The 25857-nt window shown below is 55.6% G+C and overlaps 1 protein-coding gene and 1 non-coding gene across 17 annotated transcripts in view; one reads left to right on the top strand and one right to left on the bottom strand.

Annotated features, from left to right (window-relative positions):
• Positions 1–25857, bottom strand: part of PDE2A (phosphodiesterase 2A) — a 99958-nt gene that overhangs the window by 39472 nt on the left and 34629 nt on the right. For 6 of the 16 annotated variants that reach the window (XM_045370270.2, XM_074014639.1, XM_045370268.2 and 3 more), the window contains one exon: positions 17222–17283. The exons of 8 other annotated variants lie outside the window; for them this stretch is intronic. In XM_045370270.2, the coding sequence (XP_045226205.1) occupies positions 17222–17283 (62 nt within the window). Of the gene's footprint in view, positions 1–17221; positions 17284–18044; positions 18592–25857 lie in introns of those variants that run through there. 2 more of the 16 variants (XM_074014641.1, XM_074014636.1) reach the window with 1 other exon arrangement.
• On the top strand, positions 7859–7920 carry LOC123568908 (U7 small nuclear RNA). The gene has a single exon (XR_006692462.2). It is a non-coding gene; the product is annotated as a U7 small nuclear RNA (small nuclear RNA).

Consider the following 25857-nt stretch of genomic DNA (forward strand, 5'->3'; position numbering starts at 1 on the left):
ACCTCTGTGCCCAGCACAGGTCTGGCACTAGCAAGCACAGCCGCCCAGTCAGGGTGACTGGCAGAACTGCCCCAAAGGAGGCCTCCTGTAGGCTCAGACCAGAGAAGTCCCCTTTTGCTGAGCCTCGGCCCCGAGCCTCAGCCCAGCACCCAAGCTGACTCTATGCCTCCTCATAGCCTCACAGCACACCCAGCCTGCAGAGTCAGAGACAAGAAAGCAGAACACGGTGGTTCCTCCTCCTTCCTCCCCACCCACCCATGTGTGCCACCTGGCCAAGGAGCCGCCTCTCAAAGACACTGGTACCTTGGATGCTCAAAGAGGAACTGCCTGTGAGTGTGAAGATTTTGTAGCCCCAGACCCCTCTCAACGAGGCTGAGCTGGACCAGGGTCAGGAGAATAGAGGAAAGAGGCTTGGCAACCCTTGGGAGGCTTAGTCTGAAGGAGGAGGCAGGACAGAGAGCCAGAACACAGCTGGACTAGCCCAACTGTCAGTGCCATGCTTGAGTGAGGCATCAGGTTTTGGGAAGGGGAAGGTACCTTTCCCAAGCACCTCCTGTGGCTAGAGGTTTCCACCAGGCATTCCCCAGTGTTCGTGTGCACCAGAACCACCCAGAGTGCTTGTTAAAGTGCAGATTGCTGGCCCCACCCCCAGGGTTTCTGATACAGTAGGTCTGGGATGAGGTCCAAGAACTTGCATTTCCAAACATTCCTAGATGACAGTGATGCTGCTGGTCGAGGGGCCACACCTTGAGACCCACTGACACTATCTTGGATCCTCCTACAAGCCTGAGAGGTGCCTGTTTGGGTCATCCCCTTGTACAGGTGAAGAGGCTAAGGACTGAAGGGGAGGGGCATTGCTCAGGTGAGAACAGCCAATGAGGGGACGCCCCAGGGAAGGTCCCATTGGAGGGGAAAGGCTGGGGATGGAAGGAGAGAGCGAGGCTAGTGGTGGGGAGACACCGATAACAAGGTAGTATGGACGGGGCCACTCGCAGTGCAGGAGCCCAGTCCTATAGGAGGGACCTCTCAGAGACCTTTCCTCCTCCCCGCTCTTTCTCTTCCTCCCCTCCCTCCTCTACTTACCCCCTCCCCTTCCATGCCCCCATCCCTCTATCCTCCTGCCCACCCTTCGCAGACTCCGGCTTCAGTTGTTACTCCAACAGGGCCGCGTCTCCAGCCTCCGAGCCACACTGGAGACACGTGCACTGTAGAATACACCTGAGCCAGTCCCGGCGCCTCTCAAGGGTGTCCCCATCCACAGGAGCCTGACCCCAGACTGTTGGCTCCTCCCTTCCAGCATCCACAACCAGCTCCACCTGGGCCTCTCGCCCTTTCCAAGCCAGTCCCAGCTTCTACTCCAGCTCCTGCCTCCTCCAAAATGCCCTCCTGGTTGTCCCCCGCACCCTTGGATCCATCAAGAGCTAGGTTTGGGGATGGATGAAGGAAAGGGAAGAGGGAAAGAACAGGAGAAGGAAGGTAAGAGTTGTCTGCATGATCAGTTCCCCGAGGGCCAAACTCACTGGGATCCCCTCAGTCCCTCACCCAGAGTCTGGAGTCAGGAAAGGAGGGAACAGTCAGAGTGGGTAGAGGGAGGGAGGCAGGAGCTGAGTGTGGGGAGGGGGAGGATATCTGCCCTGCGAGGCAGATATCAGATCAAGCAGGGCAGAGCCAGCTCAGATCTCCTCCCACTCCCTCCCACCTTCAGCTGCCTCATCTACAGGGCAGAACTGAGAGTGGCTCCCATTCCTGCCGCCCACATTCTTCTGGACGCCACAAACTTCCTCCCAAACACATCACAGCATCCCCCTCTCCATGCCATCACGGTCGTCCTGGTCACCTGGCATTCTAGCTCTCCTTGTCCTCTGGCCTGGGGCCCATGAGGCAGTTCAGGGCAGTCACAAGGAGGCAGATGCGGGCACACTCCTGAGCAGGATGGAGGAGAGGGCTCCCAGTCCCCAAAGGTGTGCAAGCAAGGACCAAGGCCCTGTCACCAGGGAGCCTGTGCCCTGAGAAGGGCCCCTGGTGAGGTGGCTACCCTCCAGCTCTGAGTTCGGTGACCCTGAATGTCTGTACACCCTCCTCAGCCTCACCCCCTCAGAGTGGGTTGGGAGCTGGACAAAGCAAGTCCAGGAGCCTCCAAGAGGCAGGCATCGTGGCTCAAGCAGGAGAGGAGGAGGACACTATGTGTCCTGCTGGGCCAGTGTCAGAAGAGAGTTTACATCCCTCAGGAAATGATGGCCAAAGGAATAATTGGATGGGTGGATGGATGGATGAATGAATGAATGAATGAATGAATGAATGAATCAAGTGATTTCCCTTCTCTGGATCCCTCCAGGGAGAGTTTGTTGTTGTTCCCTCTCCAGGCAAGTCTGACACTCCCACCTGGGGGTCCCACAGCCCCCCATCCACCACCATGGCATGCACCGTGTGCATCAATGCAGTGCCACCCTCTCCCTTCTGGCTCCCACAACAGACTGGGAGCTTTTGGAGGGCAGAGATTGTGTCCTGCCCCTCTCTGGGTCTCCAGTGGTACCCAGCCCCTCATAGGTGTTGGTAGGTATTTGCTGAGCTGTAAATGACTGGGAGAACTCCTGTGTGCCCAGGACTACTAAACTGTGAGGGCTACATGCCATCAGGGAGAAGAGGGGTGTGGAGCAAGGATCCAGGCAGGGGAGATAGCTGAGACCTCTCAAAGCCTCCTCAGTCTGGCACAGTGACAGTCTTAGAGGAGCCTGAGGAATGGGGTGCCTCCTACTGAGAGCCTTTGGCAACCTCTCCCAGGTACCTCCGCAGGCCAGCAGGCCCTTTGTGCTTCAGGATCATCTCCACATGTGACCGGGTCAGGGCAGCAGGTCAGAGGGAGAGGTCTTCCCCAAGAGGAGCACTGTCACCATCACCTTCTTTTATGAGTGAGGTCACCTCCTCCAGGAAGCCTTCCTGTGTGGTCACTTGTCCTCCTCCCAGGCCTTCTGAGAATTCCCACAGGACCAGGGTCTACAGGGCCCTAGACCTCATGGAGCCCAATCCCAGCTTGATGGGGTAGACTAAGGCCAGAGGAGGCAGGGAAGGACTCACCCAGGCTCTCACCTGGAGCCAGAAGACCCATGCTTCAGCCCAGCCCTTTGGGCCACACTAGGACACCTTGTCCCAGAGTCCTGCTTGTCTTTGGGGCCCCTCTAATACCTGCCTTGGCCAGAGGATGGGCTGAGCCCTCTCGGATGTCAGGTGGGGCTGAGCGTCTGCTTCCAGGCCAGAGACTGGGTCTCTTGTTTCCTCGCTGTGCCCATTGTGTGTGGGAGGTAAATGCTGAAGGAGGCGGCCTGGCATAGGGTTAGTGTGGGCCTGCAGAGGGCGGGAAGGAAGGGCTGGCCTGGGGTGGGCTGGTGGGGGTGGACGGGGGGCAAGCCCAGCCATGCTGGTCTCTGTAGGGACAAGACAGAGAGCAGGGCACAGCAGCTAGCTGCCCAGTGATGCCTGCCCTGGGACTCTCCTTGACTGTCCCAGTGCATTTTCTCCCTGCCTCTCAGCCTCCCTGGGTGCTTGGCCGCTTCTCTCTGTGCCTGGTCACCTCTCTGTATCTGTGCTCTGCGGCATGTGTGTGTCCCACAGCCTCCCGCTGCTTTGTCCTATGACTGTATTTGGCTCTCTCATCAGAGCTTGGCCCATCCCAGCTGTTCCCCAAACCCCGGGGGGAGGGGGAAAGTGGAAGTATGAGAAAGAGAGCCGGACGGTCAGAACAAGGACTAATTCAGAAGCAGAGGGACAGACATAAGAGCTGGAAGGGAACCCCAGGGACAGGTGGGGGCTGGAGAGGCAGGGCTGGCTAGGGAAGCCCCTGAGGAGAAGCCCCTGAAGACCAAGGCAGAGTTGGGGGAAGAGAGGGGTCCACCCTCTTCCTCTGCACTGACTCCTGCCCCCCTTCCCTCTCCCTGCCCCTGCAGGAATGTATGAGCACTTTTATTGTTCCTAAAAATAGCCCTTCTATAAGGGCTAAGGGAGAAGCAATTTTCTGAGTGGGGTCCGTCTGGGGCACGCCTGGCCTCTGGGGTCCCAGTCACCATGCTCCCCAGGTGGTCCCTCAGCTCCTCTCTCCCAGTGCAGTGCTTTGTTAAACACAAATGTGACCCTGTCCCTCCCTTGCACAAGACTGTCATAGCTCCTGGGAACACCCCCTCCCCTCCTCCAGAGCGACAGGCTCCAAGCAAAATGCTCAGCACACAGCCTGGAGCAGGGCTCGCAGTCATCTTACCTCATCAGGGGGCTAAGGGTGAGAGGCTGCTCACTCCCTCCATCCAGGCTCTTCCTGTTCTGGCCTCAGGCCTCTTTGCAGTGCCCCAGCCTGATTCCCTGCACCCCTCCAGCCTCCCCACTCCAAGCCTTTGCTCCTCCATTTCCTGCACCGTGGTGTCTTCTCTTCTCTCCTGTTCTTCCTGTTCTGGCCCTCCAGAAGCCCCAAGCCCTCTCCCCGGTCTTGTCCTCCACCTATCACTGAGACTCTCATCCCTCTCCCGTCCTCCTCACAGAGCAAGCAACAGGTTGAGCCACAGGGCCCTGGGCAGATGGGGCACCAAGGCACAGAGCCCTCCTCCAGTGAAGGAAAGAGTTGGTGGAGACACGGCAGGCTCTGGGGCCCCACGCACTCCCCTGAACCAGGACCTTCTTTGCCCCCTTCATGTGCCCTCCCCAGCTTTGGCTGTCTTTTCTGGACTCCGGGCCTGAGTCTCTGTCTCTCTAATCAGTCTCCAGGGGAAAGCCCATCCAGTCTCACCTCCTCCCCGCCTCCATTTTTCAGATGAGAGCGCCAAGCCCCAGAGAGGGGAGGCGATGGGCCTATGAGCCCACGGAATGCTGGCCATGGGCCTTGGTCACTCTGCCTCATTACACAGGGTCCCGGTCAGCAGGGCCACAGGGGCTGAGGCAGGCTCTCACACAGCCCACCTCCCAATATAGCCCACCTCTCAACACGGCCCACTTTTCCACCCAGCCAGCCAGGCAGGCAGGCTGGCATCCAGAGTTGTTTTCCTTTGGAGGGCCCAGGAAGCCAGAGAACAAACATCCGGAGTCTCTGGAATCTCTCCTACTTTCCTTCCTCACATCCCGAAGATCTGGGAGCCAGCGTGAGATGCACACAGTGCACACACACACACACAGAAGCATACACTGGGCTGGGTAAATATGTCCGCCTGGGATATTTTGTGGGACTGTTGTGAATCCATGGGTCCCTTAGACCCCCGAAGCCTTGAAAAGAGGATGATGCCCTCCCACCAGACCCTCGGACCCTCTATACAATTCAAACTAAATTTTATCTTGGAAATGAAAATTAAAATAGTTTTTGTGTGGTTTTTCTGACTGCAAAATTCTGGATACACTTATCAAAACTGACCTCTCCTCTTAGGTCACCAGCAAAGCAGAACTCCCACTTTGGGGGCGACCTAAGTGTGCAGCCTGCCCATTAATGGTCCAGAGTGGCGAGTCCCTGCAGGCCATCACATGATCATGGCAGACTATGTTCCCTGGGTCACTGGGAGAATGTCCGTGTGAAAGTATGTAGGTCTGTGTTTCTGTGGGAATCTGTAACCCACATGGGTTGTAAGAGTGTAAACATGTGTAAGTACCCGTGTCTATGTGTGTGCACTGGCCATCTGCACGTGGGAGTGACCATGTGGGCCTGCAACTATGCATATGTGATTCGGGTCATTGGTGTCCATGTGACAGTGGTGTAGTGAGTGTGTGGCTGTCTGGGGAGCTGTGAATGCACTAGTGGGTGGTTAGTCTTGTCTCCAAATGGTGAGTGAATGTGTGGCTGAGAGTGGTGGAATCTGAGAGGGTCTAATTCTCCTCTGTGCACCCCTGTCACTTCTCCCATCGCCTCCCTCAGATGCGGGCTCATCTGCCTGCCCTGCCACACACCATATGTACTGGACAAGTCTTTGGACCTTCCTGGGATCAGTTCCTCATCCGTAAAAATGGTCCCTTCCCCCAGAGCTGCTGAGAAGATTAAACTGAGCTGTCAAACCTTGCCTAAGCTGACTCCCAACAGGGGGCTGGGGCCACCTGTGTGCACATTAGAAAGGAGGGACCCCAATTCTCTGGGCAGATGCGGGCCTGAGGGGAAAGGCTTGGTGAGGGAGAGCGGGCTCAGCTTGAGCGCCACCCCACCTCTGCTGGAGCTCCTGTGCAAGGTATAGCCTGCATGGTTAAGAGGCTTTGGCCTTGCAGGTGACCAAGAAAGGGCAGCTTCCTTTCTTCCTGCCCCACCTTCAGGTGTGCAGCCTGGAACTAGAGGGTCTCTAATTATAGGACTGGGGTAGACATATTCCAGATGAGACTCTGAGGACACTTACCCCTCCTCACTTCCCTGGGGCCCACTCCTCTCCACCTACTCCTCAGCGCTCCCTCCCCAAGGCCCAGGAGAAGGCCCTTCAGAAGCCACAAGGGGGACTGACCAGAGCTGGGATGCAGAGCTAGGCAAACTGGGGCCTCTGAGACGCCCCCAGTTCCACCCCCATTTTTGGAAAGGGAGACTGAGGCCCAGAGAGCAGCAGGGACCCTCCCAGGGATACAAGCAAACCCAGGAAGTCCAGGCTTCTGTTTCAAGGCCTCTGTAGCTGGGTTTGAGAAGACCCAAGCTTTGGACTCTGTTGGCTCCTGAAAGTAGCCCAAGAAAGCAGGTAAAGGTCCCAAAAGACAGGCACTTCGACACCTAGCCTCAGCTGTGGGTATGAACTCCTATCTACCCCCACCCTCCCGACTGGGACCAGATCCCCCACTGGTGTGATTAACCAAATTATGGGACTTTTTCTTGAGCAAATTGCATCGGCCTAATTGAATGAAGCTGCAGGAGCCTGGGCTGGAGGCTGACAGTACAGTGGTAAGGATGGCAGGGGAGAGGAGGGGGCAGGAGTGAGTGGGCGGGAGGGGGTATCGCTGACAACACCAAGCAGGGGACAGAAGTTGGGGAGAGGGAGAGAGGAGGGCTGTGGGTGTAAGAAAAGAGGACGCCTCACTCAGCGCACCCTCACTGTGCTCCTACTGGTGCTCCTGTTATTTGGGGGCCTGGGATGCAGGTGTTGAGGTTGCTGCTCCCCAAGAGGCCATAGAGCATTTACCAAGTGCCAGAGACTGCATGCACTGGAGCACTGCTTCATGTAATCCTCCCAAGAGCCCCCATTTTATACTTGAGGAAATTGAGGCTCAAGAGATAAAATGACTTGCTGAATGTCAGAGCCTAGACAGGGCTGTCTGACACCACAGGCCCTGCTCTTAATCAGCACCTATGACATCCTGCTGAAATGCCCACACCCTGCCTCCAGGAAGCCTTCCTGGTATTCAGAGAAGAGAGGAGCTCGCATCTGGGCACAGACACCATTTCTGTCCCCATTCAATGTTTCTCCTCATCTACCCTACAATGTTCATGCTCCCTCCCATGCTCAGCAACTGAGGCTGGGGCTGAGCCCACCTGAATCACATGCAGCCCTGTCACCTATAGCACAGCTTCAGTCCCTCTCACTGTCATGCAGAGTCCTGCACTATGTCACACTCATCAACCAGGACGACGCAAGGAGACACGATCCCTGTGGCCTTCACAGAGCAGGTCCCACCTGCTTGGTGACACACAGTCATTTCAGTGTCCACAGCGTCCCACTGTCCCACATCACTGGTTGTCACAGGGCCACACATACAGTGATCTCTCACTGTCACCCTCACTCGGAGTCTCCTATATTTTCAGTGCTGCACCCATGTTCCCAAAGCCACCATGTCACCCTCACACAGCACCAGACACAGTTCCACACTGGCTCTGTGTCACTGTTACATCTCAGCATCATCCAGGACCTCCTAGCCTTAAAAAACAAAAATCCAACGTTTCATCTATTTTAGAATTTGTCTAGCAGGTTTTTCAGTCTTCACCGGAAAGCTCCCCCAACCAAAAAAAAAAAAAGTCTACCTTTGGTGAGATGACATCACGTCTGGGATTTGCTTTAAAATATTTCAGCAAAGCAACCCATGAAATGGGAGAAAAATATTTGCAAAGCTTTTATCTGATAAAAAGGTAATATCTGCAATATATAAAGAACTACAATTCAACAATGACAAAAAAGCAAACAACCCAATGTTTTAAATGGGCAAAGGACTTGAATCAACATTTTTCCAAAGAAGATATACAAGTGGCCAACCAACACATGAAAAGATGCTCAACTTCACTAATCATTAGGGAAATGCAAATCAAAACCACAATGAAATGTCACCTCATACCCATTAGGATGGCTACCATTAAAAAAAAAAGAAAAAGAAAAGAAAAGAACACATTTTGGCAAGGATGTGGAGAAACTGTCCGTGAGAATGTAAAAAGGTACAGAAAACAGTATAGCAGTTTCTCAAAAACCCAAAAATAGAATGGCTGTATGATCCAGCAAGCCTACTTCTAGGTATACATCTGAAAGAACTGGAAGCAGGATCTTGAAGAGATATCCGTACACTTACATTCATAGCAGCATTATTCACAATAGCCAAAATGTGAAAGTAACCCAAGTGTCTGGTGCTGGACGGATGTGATCTGTCCATACACTGGAATATTATGTGGCCATAAAAAGGAAGGAAATCCTGTCGCATGCTGCAACATGGGTAAAACTTGAGGACGTTATGCTAAGTAAACTTAAAAGCCAGTCACAGAAAGACAAATGCCACATGATTCCAATTACTTGGGGTATCTAGAGTAGTCCAAGTCATAGAGAGAGAAAGTAGAATGGTGGGTACCAGAAGCTGGAGACAGAAGAGGATGGGGGGCTGTTGTATAATAGGTGCAGAGTTTCAGTTTGAGAGGAAGAAAGAATTCTGAAGATTGGTGGAAAAACAGTGTGAATGTACCTACCACAACTGAACTGTACACTTAGAAACGGTTATGATGGTAAAGTTTAGGTTATGTACATTTTACCACAATTTAAAAAAAAAAAATTTAAGCTTAAGCAAAGAAAAATGAAAGAACAGGTAGTGGGGAAGAGAGGAAGCAATGAGGCCAAATCCCAGCAACTGTTGAACTGGAGTGATGAGTATATGGCAGTTTTTTATATTATTCTCTCTGGTATTGTGTCTGCTTAAAATCATCCATAATAAAAAAATGTAATGTCCCTTTTCAGTGACCATGTCCTTCTCTGCAGCCGTCACAGCCCAACATCTCCAAAGGGCTCTGCAGGCTCACGTCTTCACCTCCCTGACTATCCCACACAGGCCAGTCTGACTTCTGGCTCCAGCACATCACTGAAATGGCTCCCATTAGCCTGACTCACCCACAGGGCCCAGCACAGCACAAGCTTCCAGTTCCCATCTTGCCTGTGGGCCAGCACCAACCACACACCGTCCCTCCCTCCCACTTGAGCCTCTTTGCCAGCTTGGCTTCTGACTTCACACCCCTGGTCTCCTCTGCCTCCCTAGCCCTCCTGCTCTGTCTCATTGCTGCTCCTTCTCACCTCCCCGGCCTCTAGACAATGGAATAAGGGTTTAAGGCTTGGTCCTCAGTCCCCACATCTTCTGTTGCCAAGCTCCCTTTCTCCATTATCTGAGCCAGGTCCATGACCTTAACAAACCCCCATGCCTGTCGACTCCCAGGTGTATCCCCAGCCTGGCCCTGATGCCCACTGCACACCTTCATCTGGATGCTTCCCTTAACATGTCCAAAACAGTTCACTCAATTTCTGCCTCCTTGTCTTCCCACCCCACTAGTGCTGACCCTCCCCCTTGCCTTTGCCCATCTCAGAAACATCTCCACCATCCATCGCTTGGTTCTTCAAGCCAGAACCCTGGAAATTGTTCTCTGGTTTTCCCTCTTGCTCATCTTCTCATTTATCAGCAAGTTCTGTCATTTCTACTTTCAAATATCTCCAAAGTTGCTCCATATCTCTAACTCTTCTGCCATTCCATTAGCACAGGCACCACCATCTCCTGCCTGGGCAGCTGCAGGAGCCTCCAATTGCTCTGCCCACCTCCTATCTGCCTCCCCCTAACTTATCTCCCCTCCCCTGCCACGCACCGTGCACACTCGCACACATACATACTCTGCAGCCCAAGTATTCTTTTTCTTTTCTTTCTTTTCTTTTCTTTTTTTTTTTTTTTTTTTTTTTTTTTTGAGGTGGAGTTTCGCTCATCACCCAGGCTGGAGTGCAATGGCACAATCTTGGCTCACTGCCACCTCTGCCTCACGGGTTCAAGTGAGTCTCCTGTCTCAACCTCCTGAGTAGCTGGGATTACAGGCACCTGCCACCACGCCTGGCTAATTTTTGTATTTTTAGTAGAGATGGGGTTTCATCAGGCTGGTCTTGAACTCCTGACCTCAGGTGATCCAACCGGCTCAGCCTCCCAAAGTGCTGGGATTATAGGTGTGAGCCACTGCACCCGGCCAGAGCAATCTTTTAAAATCATCCTTTGGACGGTGTTACTTTCCTGCCTGAACCCATCGGTGCCTTCCCATGACAGTGTCCAACACAGTGTTGTGTGTGCACACTGCATATTGTCACAACCATTACAGAGTATCACACATGTAATGTCAGGCCCAGGGTCACACAGCATCACACGCCCACTTCCACACACTTGCTTTCACTCTATGTCACTCCTTTGCACACTCAGCCTCACTAGATCATATGTTTGGGACACACTCAGTGTCACAATTCAGTGTCAGACACTCGAGCCACAGACTCAGGACCATACCTCCTACTGCAGCATCATTTGCTCATGTTTCTGTATTTTATTCTCATGGAGTCACACCCTCCATGTGCTCATTGTCACTTGCAGTGTCACATATGTGGTAGCAGGCAATGTGCAATGTCACACACTTGGTATCAGCATCACACAATCAATATCACACAGTGTCACAGTGTCACACACTTGGTGGCACAGCCACTGTGTACACATCTGCTATCATAGAGTGCCTCACACCCAGTGTCACATACTCAGTGACTCACCCACACACCACACAGTACCCTGTGATCATAGTCACATACTTGACATTACATGTCATAAGCTCCGTGTCATACGTGCAGAATGCCCCGTGTCCCACAGTGTCTCACTGTCCCTCTTGGCATCACCCTGGGTCCCACAAGCTCGGCCCCTCGTCCCCACCCCACTGGGCAGTCGCCAGGGCTGTTGCCCCGTGTCACGGCTGTTTCCTGTTGTTGTGCTCAGAGTCCTCAGCCTCTGCTTGTTCCTTCAAGGATTTCCTGTTGTCAGGGCCCCCGGCAGGCCTGGCCTGTCTGGGATACACACCCCTAAGCCCAGAGGCTGGCCAGCAGGAACCCTGGGCCCTCTGCCTCCCCACTCTAATATTCTGGCTGGATCCATGGGACTTTCCATCCTCCCCCAGTCCACCAACCTGGATACCCTATGTGTCTACACTGGTGCTGGCTCTGCTGGGATGGACAGAGGAGATCAGCTCCGGGCCTTGACCCAGTCCCAGGGTGTCCAGGACTGTGCTTCCCAGAACAGGGCTCCAGGGCAGCCTGCGCAAAGCTGTTACAGTGACTAAACAACTGGCGGACAGGACCAGCCCAATGCTGATCTACGGGGCTCCGCATGAAGCTGCTGGAAGCCTGAGAAGTGGGAGATGGAGGGCAGAGGACAAGGGTTCGAGGGTTTAAAGTTGAGGAAGACTTCCCAGACGAAGCGGCTGAGAGCCAGGAAACAGGGAGGAGGAGGAGGAAAAGGCAGCCTGAGGAGGGGACACCAGGCTGGAGGCAGAACCTGGAGGAGACAGGATGGACCAGGAAGAAGAAAGGAATGTGAGAGAGGCGGAGGACATCTGTGGGGTTTGGAGAAAACAAGCTCCTCTCCCATCTGCTCCCACCTCTCCCTCAGCCAGCACTCGAACTCAGGCTCTAGGCAGGGGCCTCTGGCACACCCTTCCCTCCTAGCCCCATGGACTGCCCCTAAAAAAGGCGCTGCCAAGCCCCCTCTCCTTCTGCCCCACCCAGTCTACAGGAAGGACATATGGAGGCCAGAGCACACGCTTCTCACACAGCCTGAGATAAATATTTCCCGGGAAACGGAACTTGTTCTCTCAGTGTTTACAGCCAAAGGCCAGGCGGGACTGTGGGGGGCAGGGCCAGCTGGAGGAACCTCAGCCCTGGGCCGCAGCATCTGGCCTGGGCACTGCCATCAACCTGCCTGCGCCTCTGAGCCAGCTCCTGCCTTTCCCTAAGTCTCAACTCCAGGTCATTGACGGGGCTGGCCCTCCCTGGGCCTAGGCCTGCCTGCAAGCCTGGCCTGGTCTCAGTGTGTGTCTTCTCTGGGTATAAGTCCCTCGTGCGTGATGCCTCCTCCTTTGGACTAGGCTTCTCTGATGGCAGGACCTGAGATGCCCATCTCTGTCTTTGCTCAGTCAGCCAGGGGTGTGGACAGTGGATGGGCAGGCAGAGAGACAGGCTGGAGTGGTAGCTGAGAGTGCCTCCCCGGCCCCAGGTCCCTGCACGCCCGGGGCCCGTGCAGCCAGACAGGTGGGCACAGACAAGTGGCAGGGCCTCAGGACCCCCATGGATACCAGATGCTATGGCCAACTTGTTGGCATCCACTCCCTTGGGGCCATGGGGCACTGTAGAGGCCACTGGCTCCTGATGTGCAGAATCAGGAGGAGGCAGCACATCTGGCAGTTAGGAGCACTCACTCGAGAATGTTAGATAAGCTGAAAAGTGCTGCCTCCAGTGCGGCCCCTCCAGCCTCACCCCAGGGCTCCTTGCTGGTAAGCTGTTCTCCTATACTCAGAGCCTTCGCCCCTCCCATTCCTGCCCACACTCTTGCACAGGCTGCTCTTTCCCCAGTGAAGCCCTGCTGCACCCACAGCAGCAATGGCAATACCCCCTCCAGCCTGGCTCCCACCCCTGCCTAGTGCTACCCCCGCAGCTGGGCCCACATATTCACTGGCGGCCTCAGCCTCACCCTGACTCTGGCATCAAGCCTTCCTCAGCCCAGGACTCACAGGCAGAGCGTTTTGGAGCTGGGTTCTGAGCATGAGCCAGTCTCCTGCAGACCCCTCTGGGGCTGAGTCCTTGCTCCAGGCTCCTCTATCTGCTTGTTCCCAGTCCTGTTCTCGTCCTGGTTGTCCTCAGCTGCTGGCGTCAGAAGCTGACCTCACAGACCTCTCTGACTGCCTAGCTGCTCTCTGGCTTCTTCAGTCAGTGCCCTTGACCCTCTCCATCCTTCAGAGTTCCAAGGTTGCCTCCTCCAAGTCTCCAAGACCACCCAACCCAACTGTGCCCCTTCTTGGAACTACTCCAGCCCTACTCACGGCCACTCTTGTTCATTCAAGAAATATTTATTGAGCATCTACTGTATACCAGGCCTTTGCCAGGCACCACATGGGCCCAAGAGAGACAAAGAAGACTCAGCCTCAGTCTCTGTCTCCCGGGTGTTTACAATCCCATGGGGAAGGACACATTACCCACAGCACCATGTGGGGTAACAGGTTTCCCAACTGTGGGCTCAGGGAAATGGGGACTGTGAGTGCCCAGGGAAGGGAGGAGACGGGCTCGGCCTGAGGTGGAGGGACTAGTCTGAAAGAACGTTACAAAGGAGGTGACGTCACAAAGGAGGTGACATTTCATCTGGGCCTTGAAAAGAGAGTAGGTGGAGAAAGAAAGGAAAGGTGTTCCAGACAGGTGGTCAGTGTGAGCAAAGGTAGGGAGGCAGGAGGAGCTGCTGTGTGCTGGGAGTGAACACAACAATGTGGCTGGAGCGCTGGATGTCTCAGGGCATGAGGGGACATGAGGGGACATGAGGGGACCCAGCAGACAAGGCCAGCAGTGCCCTGCCAAGGGGTGTGGTCTTTGTCCCAAGGGCAGCAATAGAGGAGCTGGTGTTAGGCGGTGCATTTCTGTACTTATTGTGGACGACAGTGCCCTCCTTCACATCTGCCTCTCGCCATGCCCCCACCCCAGCTAGGGCTCCCAAGCCCCCACCTGGGCCCTGAGAGCCATCACAAAGAGGGCATTGACTCACCGTGCTCAGTTCACCAACTTGAACGGCCCCAGCCCCAGCTTTCAGAGAGGCAGTAATGACGCGGAGGCCTGGCCCTGAAGGAGGATGCCAGGCTGAGCTGGAAGAGCCCCTCCTCCAAGCCAGCTGCTGGCATAGGGGCTAGGGAACCATCCCAGGAGGGTGTGCTGAACACATGCTTGCTTGGTGGGGTTGGGTCTGGCAGCTCTGCTCTCTTGGCTGCTACCCAGTCAGTGCCAGGAGAGCATGCCATGCCCATAGAACTTCTATAAGCCTCAGCCCAGCTCTGCGGAGCACCCTGTCTCACAGGGGTACAGCCTAGTCCTGGCTCTAAGGATGGCACCCTTGAGGGAACAGGGGGGAGGCTAACTCTCCCCAAGGACCTGCCATGTGCCAGGCCTGCGCAGGGCACCCCACACATACAAGTTTTGTAACTTCTACCAACAGCTCTGTTTTGGTAATGTCGAATAACAGTGGTTACGTCCAATAATGATAGAGGTTCTTCTTTTTTTTTTTTTTTTTTTTTTTTTGAGACAGAGTCTCGCTCTGTTGCCCAGGCTGGAGTGCAGTGGCACGATCTCGGCTCACTGCAAGCTCCGCCTCCCGGATTCATGCCATTCTCCTGCCTCAGCCTCCCGAGTAGCTGGGACCACAGGCACCCGCCACCATACCCAGCTAATTTTTTGTATTTTTAGTAGAGACAGGGTCTCACCATGTTAGCCAGGATGGTCTTGATCTTCTGACCTTGTGATCCGCTCACCTCAGCCTCCCAAAGTGCTGGGATTACAGGCATGAGCCACTGTGCCCGGCCATGATAGAGGTTCTTATCCCTGCCTGGCAGGTGAGGAGACTGATACTCAGGCTGATTGAGTGGCAGGCACAAGGCCACACACCTAGCAAGCAAGGGAGTTGGGACTTGAACCTGTGCTCATCTGACCCCGTGACTTTCCACTATATGAGGCCATCTTGGCTTCCCAGCTCCACCCTGACAATAGGGTCCCTCAGGCTCCCCAGTCCCTTTTCCCTCCAGCTGTCCCTATGGTCTGAGCAATGCCCTCAGGTCCCCACTCTCTCCAGTCTTGCCCTCTCAATGTTGGGAGCATCCCCTCAGGCAGCCCATCTCTTCCTAGCAGGGTCGAGTATAGGCCTGGGCACTCGGGTGGGGTGCTGGCAGAACCCAGAAATCCAGCAGGCCCTGCCAAGAGCCCAGGCAGACACTAACTGTTTTTGGGATAGGTGTGGGGATGGGGTCAGGACAGAGCTGAGGGCTGAGGAGCTCATGGCTTCGGATCCTCGATCAGAGGGAGGAGGCAGCAGGACCCAGCTCAAGGAAAGGCAGAGAGAATACAGGGGTAGGAGTAGGTGGGGCAGACCCAGGGAAGCTTCATGGGAAGGACGAGGCCAGTGGAGCTGAACAAGGAGCAGAACTTGAACCTGCAGAGGGCAGACCTATGGCCTAGGCAGCAGGGGCTGCCCCAGAGGCAAAGCAGGGAGCCTGGAGCCACACTCCTTCCCTCGGGGCACAGCCCTGGTTGCCCAGGAGGGTCTCAGCTTCGCCAAAGGCCCCTCCTCTCATGGGTCCCTGGGTGGATGACAAATCCAGTCTTTCCTGGCGTGTGGCCGAGGCTGCTGAGACACTGCAGGCTCCCAGGAACACCATCTGTCCCAGCTCTGGGGGGAGCCCCGCCCCATGGGGAATGCCATGGCAGTAAATAAATTAATAATGGCTTTCCAGGCCCTCCCCTCCCATCTCCCTTTGCCAGCTCCCAGCAGCAGGGCCCAGTCCCACTTGGAGGCACATTCTCAGGTCTTGGCCCTGTGTCCCAGCTGGGAACCTGTGCTGAGCCCTTCCTGTGCACCAGGCCCTGTGTGGGCAACATCTTACTCAGGGGCCGGGAAAGAGTGAGCCTCGAGCCTGAGACACCTCTAGGCTCCACTCCTAGTTCTGTTCCAATTCACTCACTGCATGACCCCTCTGGGCCTCAGCTTCCCCAAATGTGAAACAGGAATAATGGCAGCCCCTACCTCATAGGGATGTTGTAAGAATTAAACAACGGGGGTGTCAAAGGCTCCTGGCACACACTGATACAAGCAGCATCTTCCTCTCCCTCTCAGCTGGGCCTGAGCAGACTCTTGCTGTTCTGGCTGTGGGTCCAGTTCACACACAAACACACACACACACATACCCTCCTCTGTGCCAATCTTCAACATCAGCAGCCCACCTTGTTTGCTCATCAAGGCCCCTTTGAGCACTGAAGATTCCTATGAGGCACCCCTCACAGGGAAGGAAGGCATGGTTGGGGGGTGGGGATGGCACCCCTCACAGGGCAGGAAATGCGCGGGCTGAGCGCTGCACCAGTACCCATCCAAGGGTGGTAGAAGGTTCAGGAATGAAGAAAGCATAGTCCCCAAGCTCAAGGAGCTCACAGTGCAGAGAAGGCAAGGCAGACACACATATAGAGTCACGTGATGGAGAAAACAGGGTGCTCGTGGCACAGCACAGTGGGCGACAGACAGCAGAGCACCCCAGCATCTGACTGCCAGGGCAGGAGAGCTCAGAGGAGGGAGCATGAGCGAGCTTGGTCCCGTGGTCAAGGGGTAGAGAGGACTTCCCAGAGGAGAGGAGGCTAGAGCTGATCCCCGAAGGATTTAGGAAGCTGAGAGGGGAAGAGGCCAGCGGGAGTAGTTTGGGGGAGGCAGCAATGGATGAAGGGGGACAATGGCCAGGCTGGGGTTGCAGAGGGGGACATGGGGATGGGGAGTATGGAGGATTCTGGGGCAAGAGAGTGACAAGTTCAGGTCTGTGCATTAGAAAGATCCTCCTGGTGGCCACGTGGAGGATGGGGGAAACTGAAAGCAAGCAGCCAGTGAGTGGCCCAGGGGAGAGTTGAGGGGGCCTGGACCCAAGCAGGGGGCGGAATGGAGAGGAGAGGAACTCGGGAAATACTCAGGGCAGAGAATCAACAGGGAATTGTTGGGTGAGGGTGTGGAGGACAAGGGAGTAGTCTGGAGTGACTCCCAGGTGAGTTGGGAGGAGGAATCCTCATGGGAGGACTTCCACGCTGGGGATATATGGGGTGAGGGGAGTTGGCCTTGATATGGGGGTGGTCCTAGTCTGGAGGGCTGGGGCTGGGATATGACTCCAGCCTCCCCGTCCTCCCAAGGGTGAGGGCACCACTCAGACTGATCTTCAGTCTGCGCCCCACCCCCTCAAGCCCACCCACTTCTCCCTCCACTGAGCTCTCACCTCTAGTCGGTCGTCTCTATTCCCTGGGGGTCCTGGCTCCTTTGCAAGGGGGTCCAGGCTGGCTGCAGAGACAAGAAGGTCAGGGGCTGAGGCCGGCCAGGCCTTCTCCCCTTCTCCCTAGCCTGCCCTCCCATTAGCCCCCAGCAGGCCCATGGATGGCCCCCTCCTCCAGGAAGCCTTGCCCGCTTGCACCTTGCTCTCTCCCCAGACTCCCTCCTTATTCTCTGCTTCCCATAGGCACCTGTGGCTCTGCCATATTCTCTGTTCCTTGACTCTGAGGACAGAGCCATAGTCCTTCTTTCCACCTAGGGCTTCTAAGGAGTGGAAATGACCACCTCTTTACTCTTTCTGAGGCCTCCTCCACTTCTGCTTCTCTCCAGGGAGCTCCACTAGCCCTCTCTAAGCCTCAGTTTCCCTATCTGTAAAACGGGATCCATAATGTCCACCTCACATAGTCACTGGGCCTCCACAGTGAGTTGGGCCTTTACTCACAGAAAACCAAGGGGCTTCCAGCCCAGGTGTTGTGAGTCTCAAATGAATGTGAGCGCATGTGGGAGCCCCCGCCCCAGCCTGGCACCCAGTCATCTGGACTGGGATCAGATCCCCCAGCCTGTATCCCACCGGCACCACTTCCACAGCTCCTGGAATGCTGGCAGTGGAGACATTGCCACAGCAGCCTGGAGACACAACAGGGACCTGCCCACTCGTTCTCCAGAAGCCCACCATCCCGCGGCATTCCAAACCCCCAGCCTCTCTGAGGGGCACTGCCTAGGGCCTGGCTGCCAGGCTGCTGCCCCTCTCCACCCCCACCCAACAAGCCTACCCAGGCATCGGACAGGCGGCGGGATATTCTGAGCCTGGCTTCGTTCCCGTCAGCTGCTGGCCGCCATGCCAGCCTGGCGCGGGTGCAGGGGCTGATTTGATTTGGCAGCTTCAGCATCGTGTGGTGGGGACTGGGAGGGGGAGGGGGATGAGACACCCATCCCTGCTAGTCCCTGCTAGGAAATAAACAGCCTGAGGCGCTCCTTCTGTGAGCTGGGGGGAGGGCACAGTCTGGCATGGAGGAGGTTCTGGGTTCCCTGCTGGTGTCCCCCTCTTCTCGCCTGGGCACTGGATACCTGCCCACGACTGCTGGAATCTCTGGCTCTCCTTGGGTTGACCGTAGGGGTGACAGGAGCTGCACCTGGTGTGCGGAGGCTTGTGGTGTGGCCGAGGCAGGGTGTCTGGTTGTCCCACATGTCCCTTTTTCCTGCAGGGTCTTCCCTCTTAGCTGCGCCTGCAGCTGGGCCTGAGCGTCACCTCGGGAGACTTGGTCTGTGTGTGGTGTGATGGTCTAGGTGTGGCCATCTCCCGCAGTGACTGTGGTGTGTGGCTGGGCCTCTATGAGGTGCTGACTGCAGCCCAGGGTGTGGTGAGGTCACCCATGTGCCTGACTCTCCTGTAGGGCCTGGTATGTATTGGCCCTGGCCTGTTCCTTCCCTCTGTGCAATGACCCCACTCACCCAGCTGTGTCCGGCAGAGGAAAAGAGGAAATGACGAGGGTTGAGATAAGTGCCTGACCCCAGGGCCGTCCCTTTTATCCACAAAGCCTGAGTCTTCTTTTCCACCCACAGCCAGATGGGCCACCTGCTAAGCAGCCAGGGACAGCCCCTCCCCTCCCCTGACAGGAGGGAGTGCCAGTTTCATGGCAGAATCCAGCTCCCCCATCAGGCCTCCCATCACTCCCAGGACAGGTTCCTGCCCCCCAGCAGAGGCACTGCCCCGAGGTGGAGGCAGGCTGCTGGCTCCTGTCCCTCCCCAACCCCACCCAACTTCTGGTTCCCCGTCCAGCCAATTTCAAGTGTGGAGAAAGTGGCTAGGATAAGGGGAGTCTCAGCTAGGTATTCCCAGCTCCCCATAATCCCACCCAGCCTGTGTTTACCACTCTCCTATCTCTTGTACACAGGCCCCCCAGGCCAGAGAAGTTCAGCTCACCCCTCCTGGACACTGGAATCTGCACCAACCCGCCAATAACCTACCAGTGCCCTGGAGGCCTGGACTCCCTAGCCGCCAGTTAGAGAACTGCTGCTGGAGAAACAGGGCTTCTGATGCCCAGACCTCTGCACTGTGGGGTCTGACCAGGACCCTAGTCCTAAGGGGCCAACAGGCCAGGGCTGTGTCCAAGCCACCAGCCAGGGAGGTCAGGGGAGGGTAGAGTCTGCTTTAGGGAAGAGTTAGCCTCTCATCTGTCACCTCCTCCCCATTGTCCCACGTCCTGTGGGGACCTCAGGGCTCTCCCCACCCAGCAACAGGAAGCTGAACCCCTCCTGGAGACACTGAAGGAGTGGCCCCAGGACTGAAGGGGGGACTCAGCCTTGCCCTTTGAGTCACAGGAGGAACATAGGCTCACAGAGTACAGTTGTCACAAAGGGGCTAGTTGGATGAAGACAGTCTTCAGGGGTCCTAAGTGGCTTCCTAGAGGAGGTGTGTGAGGCCTGACAGGAAGAGGAGGACACTGGGTTCCAGGGTGGCCTCCTGATGGTCTGACCAGTTTTCAGCTGGGATTTATAGACCCCGTGATATGCTTGCACATGTCTGTGGGTCTGTGTCTGGGCGCATGGGTGTGCATCCCAGTCATGGAGGCCTGAGCTCTAGTCTGTGTCCCAAGGAAAGTGTCTGCCAGAGGCAGGAGTCAGCAGACAGCAGGGATAGTGAAGGAGAGAGGAGCTGGGCAAAGAAGGGGAAGGGAGGGCAGCTCAGGGCTGTGAAGAAGGGCTGAGGAGAGAAGCCCCCCACTACGTTTCTGTAGGTGCCTGTGTGCTTAGCGCTGATCATCACAGTCAGTCCTCAAACCGTGGACGCCTGATGCCAAGGGCAGGGTGCACCCATGGCCCAGCGCAGAAGGGAGCATGGCACTGGGCTGTGCCCCAGCCTACTGTGCAGCTTTGGACAGGACCTTCCCTTCTCTGAGCTGGCCTCCTCATCGGAAGAATAAAAGGGTTGGACTTGGTGATCCCCCAGGGCCCTTCCAAATCTAACTTTCACTGGAGAGAGGCTTAAACCCAGAGAGAGCCACAGACGGAGACCTCACAGGGATGGGGAGGGCCCAAGGGCAAGTGCAGATGAGACCAGGGAAGGAGCAGCAGGAGGAAGCGGGTGGTCACAACAGGAGGGTCCAGGGAGGCACATTTCGGGCCTGCAGCTGGGGAGGGGCTCCCTGCCAGGGACAATGGAGCCTTGTGGAGGACTGGGGGCAGCTGTCACCACCACACCTGCTTCTGGCCTGTGGGAGGAGGAAGACAGAGGGGTGATGGACAGAGGCTCTGCTCCCTAACCTGAGTCCCGCCTCCACTCCTGCCCCTCAGGTGTCCCAGGGGAAGTGGGGGAGGTTGTGGGCAACAACGAACACCCAGGACTGGGAATCAGGAAGCCTGATTTCAGGCCCTGTTGTGCTGTGTGACCAGGGCCAGCTTTGGTCTGTGAACCTACCAGGCAGGGGAAGCCCTTGGACCTGTGCAGTGGTACTGGGCTTCTAAGGATCTATCGAGGTGGGCACTCTGGAAGGAAACCCTCCCCTGCAGCCTGGACCCCTCCCCAACTCTGGCCTGGGTGCTGAGGCATAGAAAGGACCCAGGAGGCAGTGAGACACTGGACAACTGGGCTGGCCTTCTGCGAGGCTGGACTGTGGCCTCACACACAGGCGAGGACCTGTCAGCACTTCCGGTGCCTGACCTGGGACTCCCTTCCTTGACCCCTTCTCACTGCCACCCTTGGGGCAAGAACAGGGTCTTCCCTCCTCAGCCTATACTGAGAGGGTGCTGACAGGACCCCACTGGCTGTCCTGGCCTCTGCCCTTGTTTGAGCCCTATGGACGCGGGGCCCTCGCAGGCAGGGTTTCATGCATTTCCATGTCTGTGTCCAGGAAGTATTCATGTCCTGTTTTCCCCCCACAGACTGTCAGGGAAGGGGCAGGAGTAAGCAGGCCTCTCCTTCCTCCACTGCTGCCATTTCTGCCCAGAAACTTTGGAAAGGGTAGCAACCCCTCTCTCCGCCCAGTCTGAAATGGTTAAGGAATAGAGGCCAGTGTTGAAGGAAATTAGCCCCTTAGTCTGCAAGCTTTGAGAGTGGCAGGTCTCTCGAATGTACACACACCAGTTCTGTTGTGACAGGAGAAACAGCCTGTGTGATCCAGGTTGTAAAGGTCTCTATTCTCCTCTAAGGCCAGCCCAGCTTCTCCTGTCCTCCCTCACTGGGAGTGGAGGGAGCGCCCACCATTCTGAGCTATCTGTCTCCATTGCTTCTTGTTATGTTTTTAATAACTGAACATTGACATTAACAAGGCAGGTGGTTGCAGCTCTTCCCAGCAGCCCCATTTAGAACCATTGAATCATCAAACCATCAAATCCTAGAATCCTAGATTCACAGAATGTCCGTATCTCTAGCTCCTAGAGCCTCAGCATCTTAAAGTCTCAGAATGTCGGAATCACACAACCACGCATCCACACAGCCCTGGCTGGGAGCTGAGAGTCAAGGAATGCTAGAATTGTCCCAGTTAGAACCCCACAGACTGACAATTCCAGATTCTCAAAATCCTACACTTCTAGAGCTAGAGCTCATATATCGCTGGGAGATATTGACCCCCAACTTCCTCCTTTTACAAGTGAGAAAATGCAGCCCAGAAAAAATGGTCTCATGCAAGAATACTGGAGAGTGGGGGCCAAGGAATGCCCAGCTCAGAGACTGCAAGATTGGACTTCAACATTATGATGTTTCAGGAAATGGCACAGCTTTTCTATTCTGAAATACCAGTATTGATGTTGGGGCGATACCGCTCTTCAGCTCTGCCTGTCTCCCTTTGCTCTTACTCCCGGCCCTCTCCATTCTTCTGGCCACCCTACCTTCCCGCTCCCGCTCCATACCACGAGCTCTCGGCCCCTCTTACCCTGAGCTCCTGCAACTCCCATGCCCTTCCTGTCTCCCAGTGGCAGCCCCCAGTAGAGGCAACCATGGATGGGAGGCATGCAAGGCCAACTCCCTTAGGGTGGGGGACAGGAAAGGCAGAATGCCTGCCCCCTGAAGCCACCAGCCAGAGTACAGGCTCTGCAGAGGAGGGGCCCTGCCGGCTCCTCTCAAGGGAGCTGAACAGGAAGGTCCTGAAGCCACAGGGGGTAGCCACATCAGAGGCAGCAGCTTCAAGGGAGCCTGATCCAAAGTTTTGGGAAGCAGCTGAGGCTTACAATTTACATTAGAACAATCACGTATGTTTAGCATTTTCATAAATTTACATTTTTACTCATTTTGGAATGTACTCAGACATTTTTGGATTTGAATTTTATTAAGTATTATATTTCACAGATTGTTTCGATTATTGAATTCTGAACACTCTGCCCAGGGCAGATCCCGAGTTCCCCATGTTACAGGTGACGCTATAGCAGCCCTGAGTGGGCTTCAGGTCTCCCTTTAACCTCAAAGCTCATGACCTCCTTCGAGGCTTTTCCAAGACCTTTTGGTCTTTAAAGAGCCCTGACACAGGCCCAGGCATCTGCCACTAACCCCTGTCTTCCCTCCTATACCTCTCAGAGACTGCACAAAACCCACCCAGATACCTGGGTGAGGCAGCATTCTCCTCCCTTGACCTTCATGTCTACAGCTGGCTGGCTCCCTCCACCAGCCCTGGCCACTCCATTCCCTCCCCTGCATTCTTTAGCCATTTCCCTGTCCAGGCCTCATCACCCCCTTTACCTGGGCCACACCAGCCTCCCCCTCAGTCTCCACACCATGGTCCAGGAAGCTCCCGAGCATGCAGATCTGATCTGTCATATCTCTTCCCTCAACTCTTCCCAAGGGTCAATTTCCCTCCAGAACAAGTCCGCAGTCCTTAACATGGCTTACAAGTCCTGCACCATCTTGCTGGGCCAGCTTCACCGCTCCCATACCCTGGACCCAGACGCCTGGCACCCAGGGGCCTGCTCCATGGAGCGGTGCTGCCACAGGCTCTCCTCCCTGTCTGCCACCAACAAACCTTCACAATAACCATTCTCTCCCCTCTGTCCAGAACTTTCTCCTGGCTTGACCCTTAGCTCTCAGTCTAGATTTGTTTCCTCCTGGAAGCTCCCCAACGTGCCCCTCCCTCCCACTCTAGGCTGAAATAGGGGTCCCTGCTTTATATTACCACGGCCCCTGAGTTTATCTCCTTCGTTGCCCTCTCCACACACTCTACCAACATCACTCCCTGCTTCCCCACCTCCCCGCCCCCAGCCCTATACCCAGGTCTGTGCCACCTGCCATGGGGCTGATGCAACATTGCTCAGGCTTGGGGGAATGTGTGGGGATTTTAAGGCCTGCATCCTGCTCATCTCTTCCCACCCTCTCTGCTGGGCACATAGCAGGTGTTCACCAATGTCCACCTAGGAAGTCCTGGAAGTACACATGTGTAACTCAGACAGGAAGGGCAGGGTGCTCAAAGGAGGTAAGAATCCCTGGGCTGGGTGAAAATGGAGACTTCCTGGAGGTGGCATCTGGGAGGACCCTCCATATGTCAGTCCTAAGGCAGCAGTTAGGGACAGGCTTCAGGAAGTTCCCAGGCCAGCCCTAAGACCATCAGAGCAAATCATCAGTGGAGGACTAGAGTCTGCAATGAGGGGGACTCAGTGCCTCGGGCCCAAGATAGTGGCCACTGGAGGAGCTGGCTGTGCATTCAGAGAAGCCTTCCTGGAGGAAGAGCTACTTCTGGCTGACGTGGGAAAAGGAAGAAGGTAGAGATGAGTCAGGTTGGAGAAAGTGGTGAGGGACAGGGATATGGAAAAGAAAGCTCTGTATCTTCTCATCATTTACCCTTAGGATGTGAAGATCAGGAAGGTGAGGGGATGGGCAGAAGGAGCAAAGAAGACTCAGGCAGAACGAAGATAACATCAGCACTGACGCCATGGTCAGGGCGGGTATGGATAGCTGGGGCTGGCAGGGAGCAGGTCCCCAGCTGTGGCTGGGAAACATTTCCTGTCTCCTTGCCAGGGGGGTCATTAATAATCGTTTACCCGCCGCAGGCAGCACGGAGGCCAGCCAGAGAGCAGCATGGTGCTGGGGCCAGAGCCCAACCTGGCAGCAAGAAGTGCTGTCCTCTGACACCAGCCCTGCCACCCTGCTGTGAGACCTGCACCAGTCACCTGACCCCTCTTGGTCTCTGGAGCTACTGGTAAAAGAAGTGCCTGATGAGATGCCTTTAGTCCCCTCTTCCGCTGGACCCCAGTTTCCCTAGACGGAGCTGGGCTGCCAACCCTACAGGGCAGTTCCGGTCATCTGATGATATGTGTGAGCATCTGGACTCTGCCAGACCCAGCTCAGGACACACATGGTGGGTAGAGGAGAGACTCAGGCCCAGCCTCTGCAGAGCTCACATTCTGGTAGGAGCCAGACCCCAGCACCAGAGGGTGTACATGCGGAGCCCCACAGAACCAGGCGCCCCAGACTGGGGAAACACAGAAGGGTGGGCGACTGGCAGCATGTCTGGACACAGAAGGTAAGAGCTCCATGAGGCCAGTTTGGTCACCACCATGACCCCGGCACTTAAAACTGTGCCTGTCTGGTACACAGCAGGTGTTCCATAAAGACTTTTAGACAATCACATGAGTTAATCTGCTAAATGAGACATTTGTGAAAGGACCTTGGTATTTGGAAAGAACTGCATGAAAGATGATGAAGATGACAGTGTCAATGACGATGAAGATAATTCCAGCCAGAGGCAATGGGATAAAAAAGGTACCATGAAAGCTTGAGAAGGCTGGAGGCCCAGGGATGGCTACCCAAAGCCAGACAGTGTTGCCTGGGGAATGGTCAGCAAGATCCCTTTTGCCAGTCAGGCTACAACCTTCCTTAGCCCCAGGCTGCATTTCTCTGCCCACCCCAACACCCCCTTCAAGGTCCAGCTCAAGCCTATTCATTTCAGAGAACCTTCTGGAGTGTGACACTGTGGCATCGACCCCAGGCCCTTCCCTGACTGACTCAGACTTCTCTGAGCCTTCCAATCTCAAGGAATCTTGGATGTTTCTTCTCTCAAGCACTTGCTGGGAGGTGGCCCAGTAGGGTTTTCCCACAGCTCTCTCTGGAAGGCATGACCTCGATCCCCCTACAGACTGCATCCCCTACAGACTGCGTCAGACTAGAGGGTCCCCAAAGGTGTGACCAGCTCTCTCCTTTCAGATAAGTGTCTCTGTGAGGACGGGGACTATTTCTCCTCCATCTGACCTGGAGTGAACACAAATAGAGCTAAATCGAGGTCCTCCTGGTTGTCTCCAGGGGCTGCAGCCACACAGAGAAGGGGCGAGGGGAGGTGAACCTGGAGAAGCGGGTGCTTGGCTGCTCAGCTGCTCAGCCCGCTGACATAAGCCAGGAAGGGCGCTGGGCCACCATGGACTAAGACTGCAGAGCTGGCAAACTCCAAGCCCAGCCCAAGCTGTTCTTATACCAAGAGGCACCACCAAAGACACCACCCAGGCCTCACCGCCTGCGCCGTATGCCTCCCTTCTGCGGAGGACGAAGAGGTGTAGTAAACACAGTGACCTTGCTGCCTCGTGCATCCTCTCCACACCCTCCTCCAAACCGGGGCCCCAAACACCAGTTAAACTAAGAGGAAAAGAACAAAGGTTCCCAGACCGCGGCAT

The sequence above is a fragment of the Macaca fascicularis genome, chromosome 14, assembly GCF_037993035.2.
Source record: "Macaca fascicularis isolate 582-1 chromosome 14, T2T-MFA8v1.1".
NCBI lineage: Eukaryota > Metazoa > Chordata > Mammalia > Primates > Cercopithecidae > Macaca > Macaca fascicularis.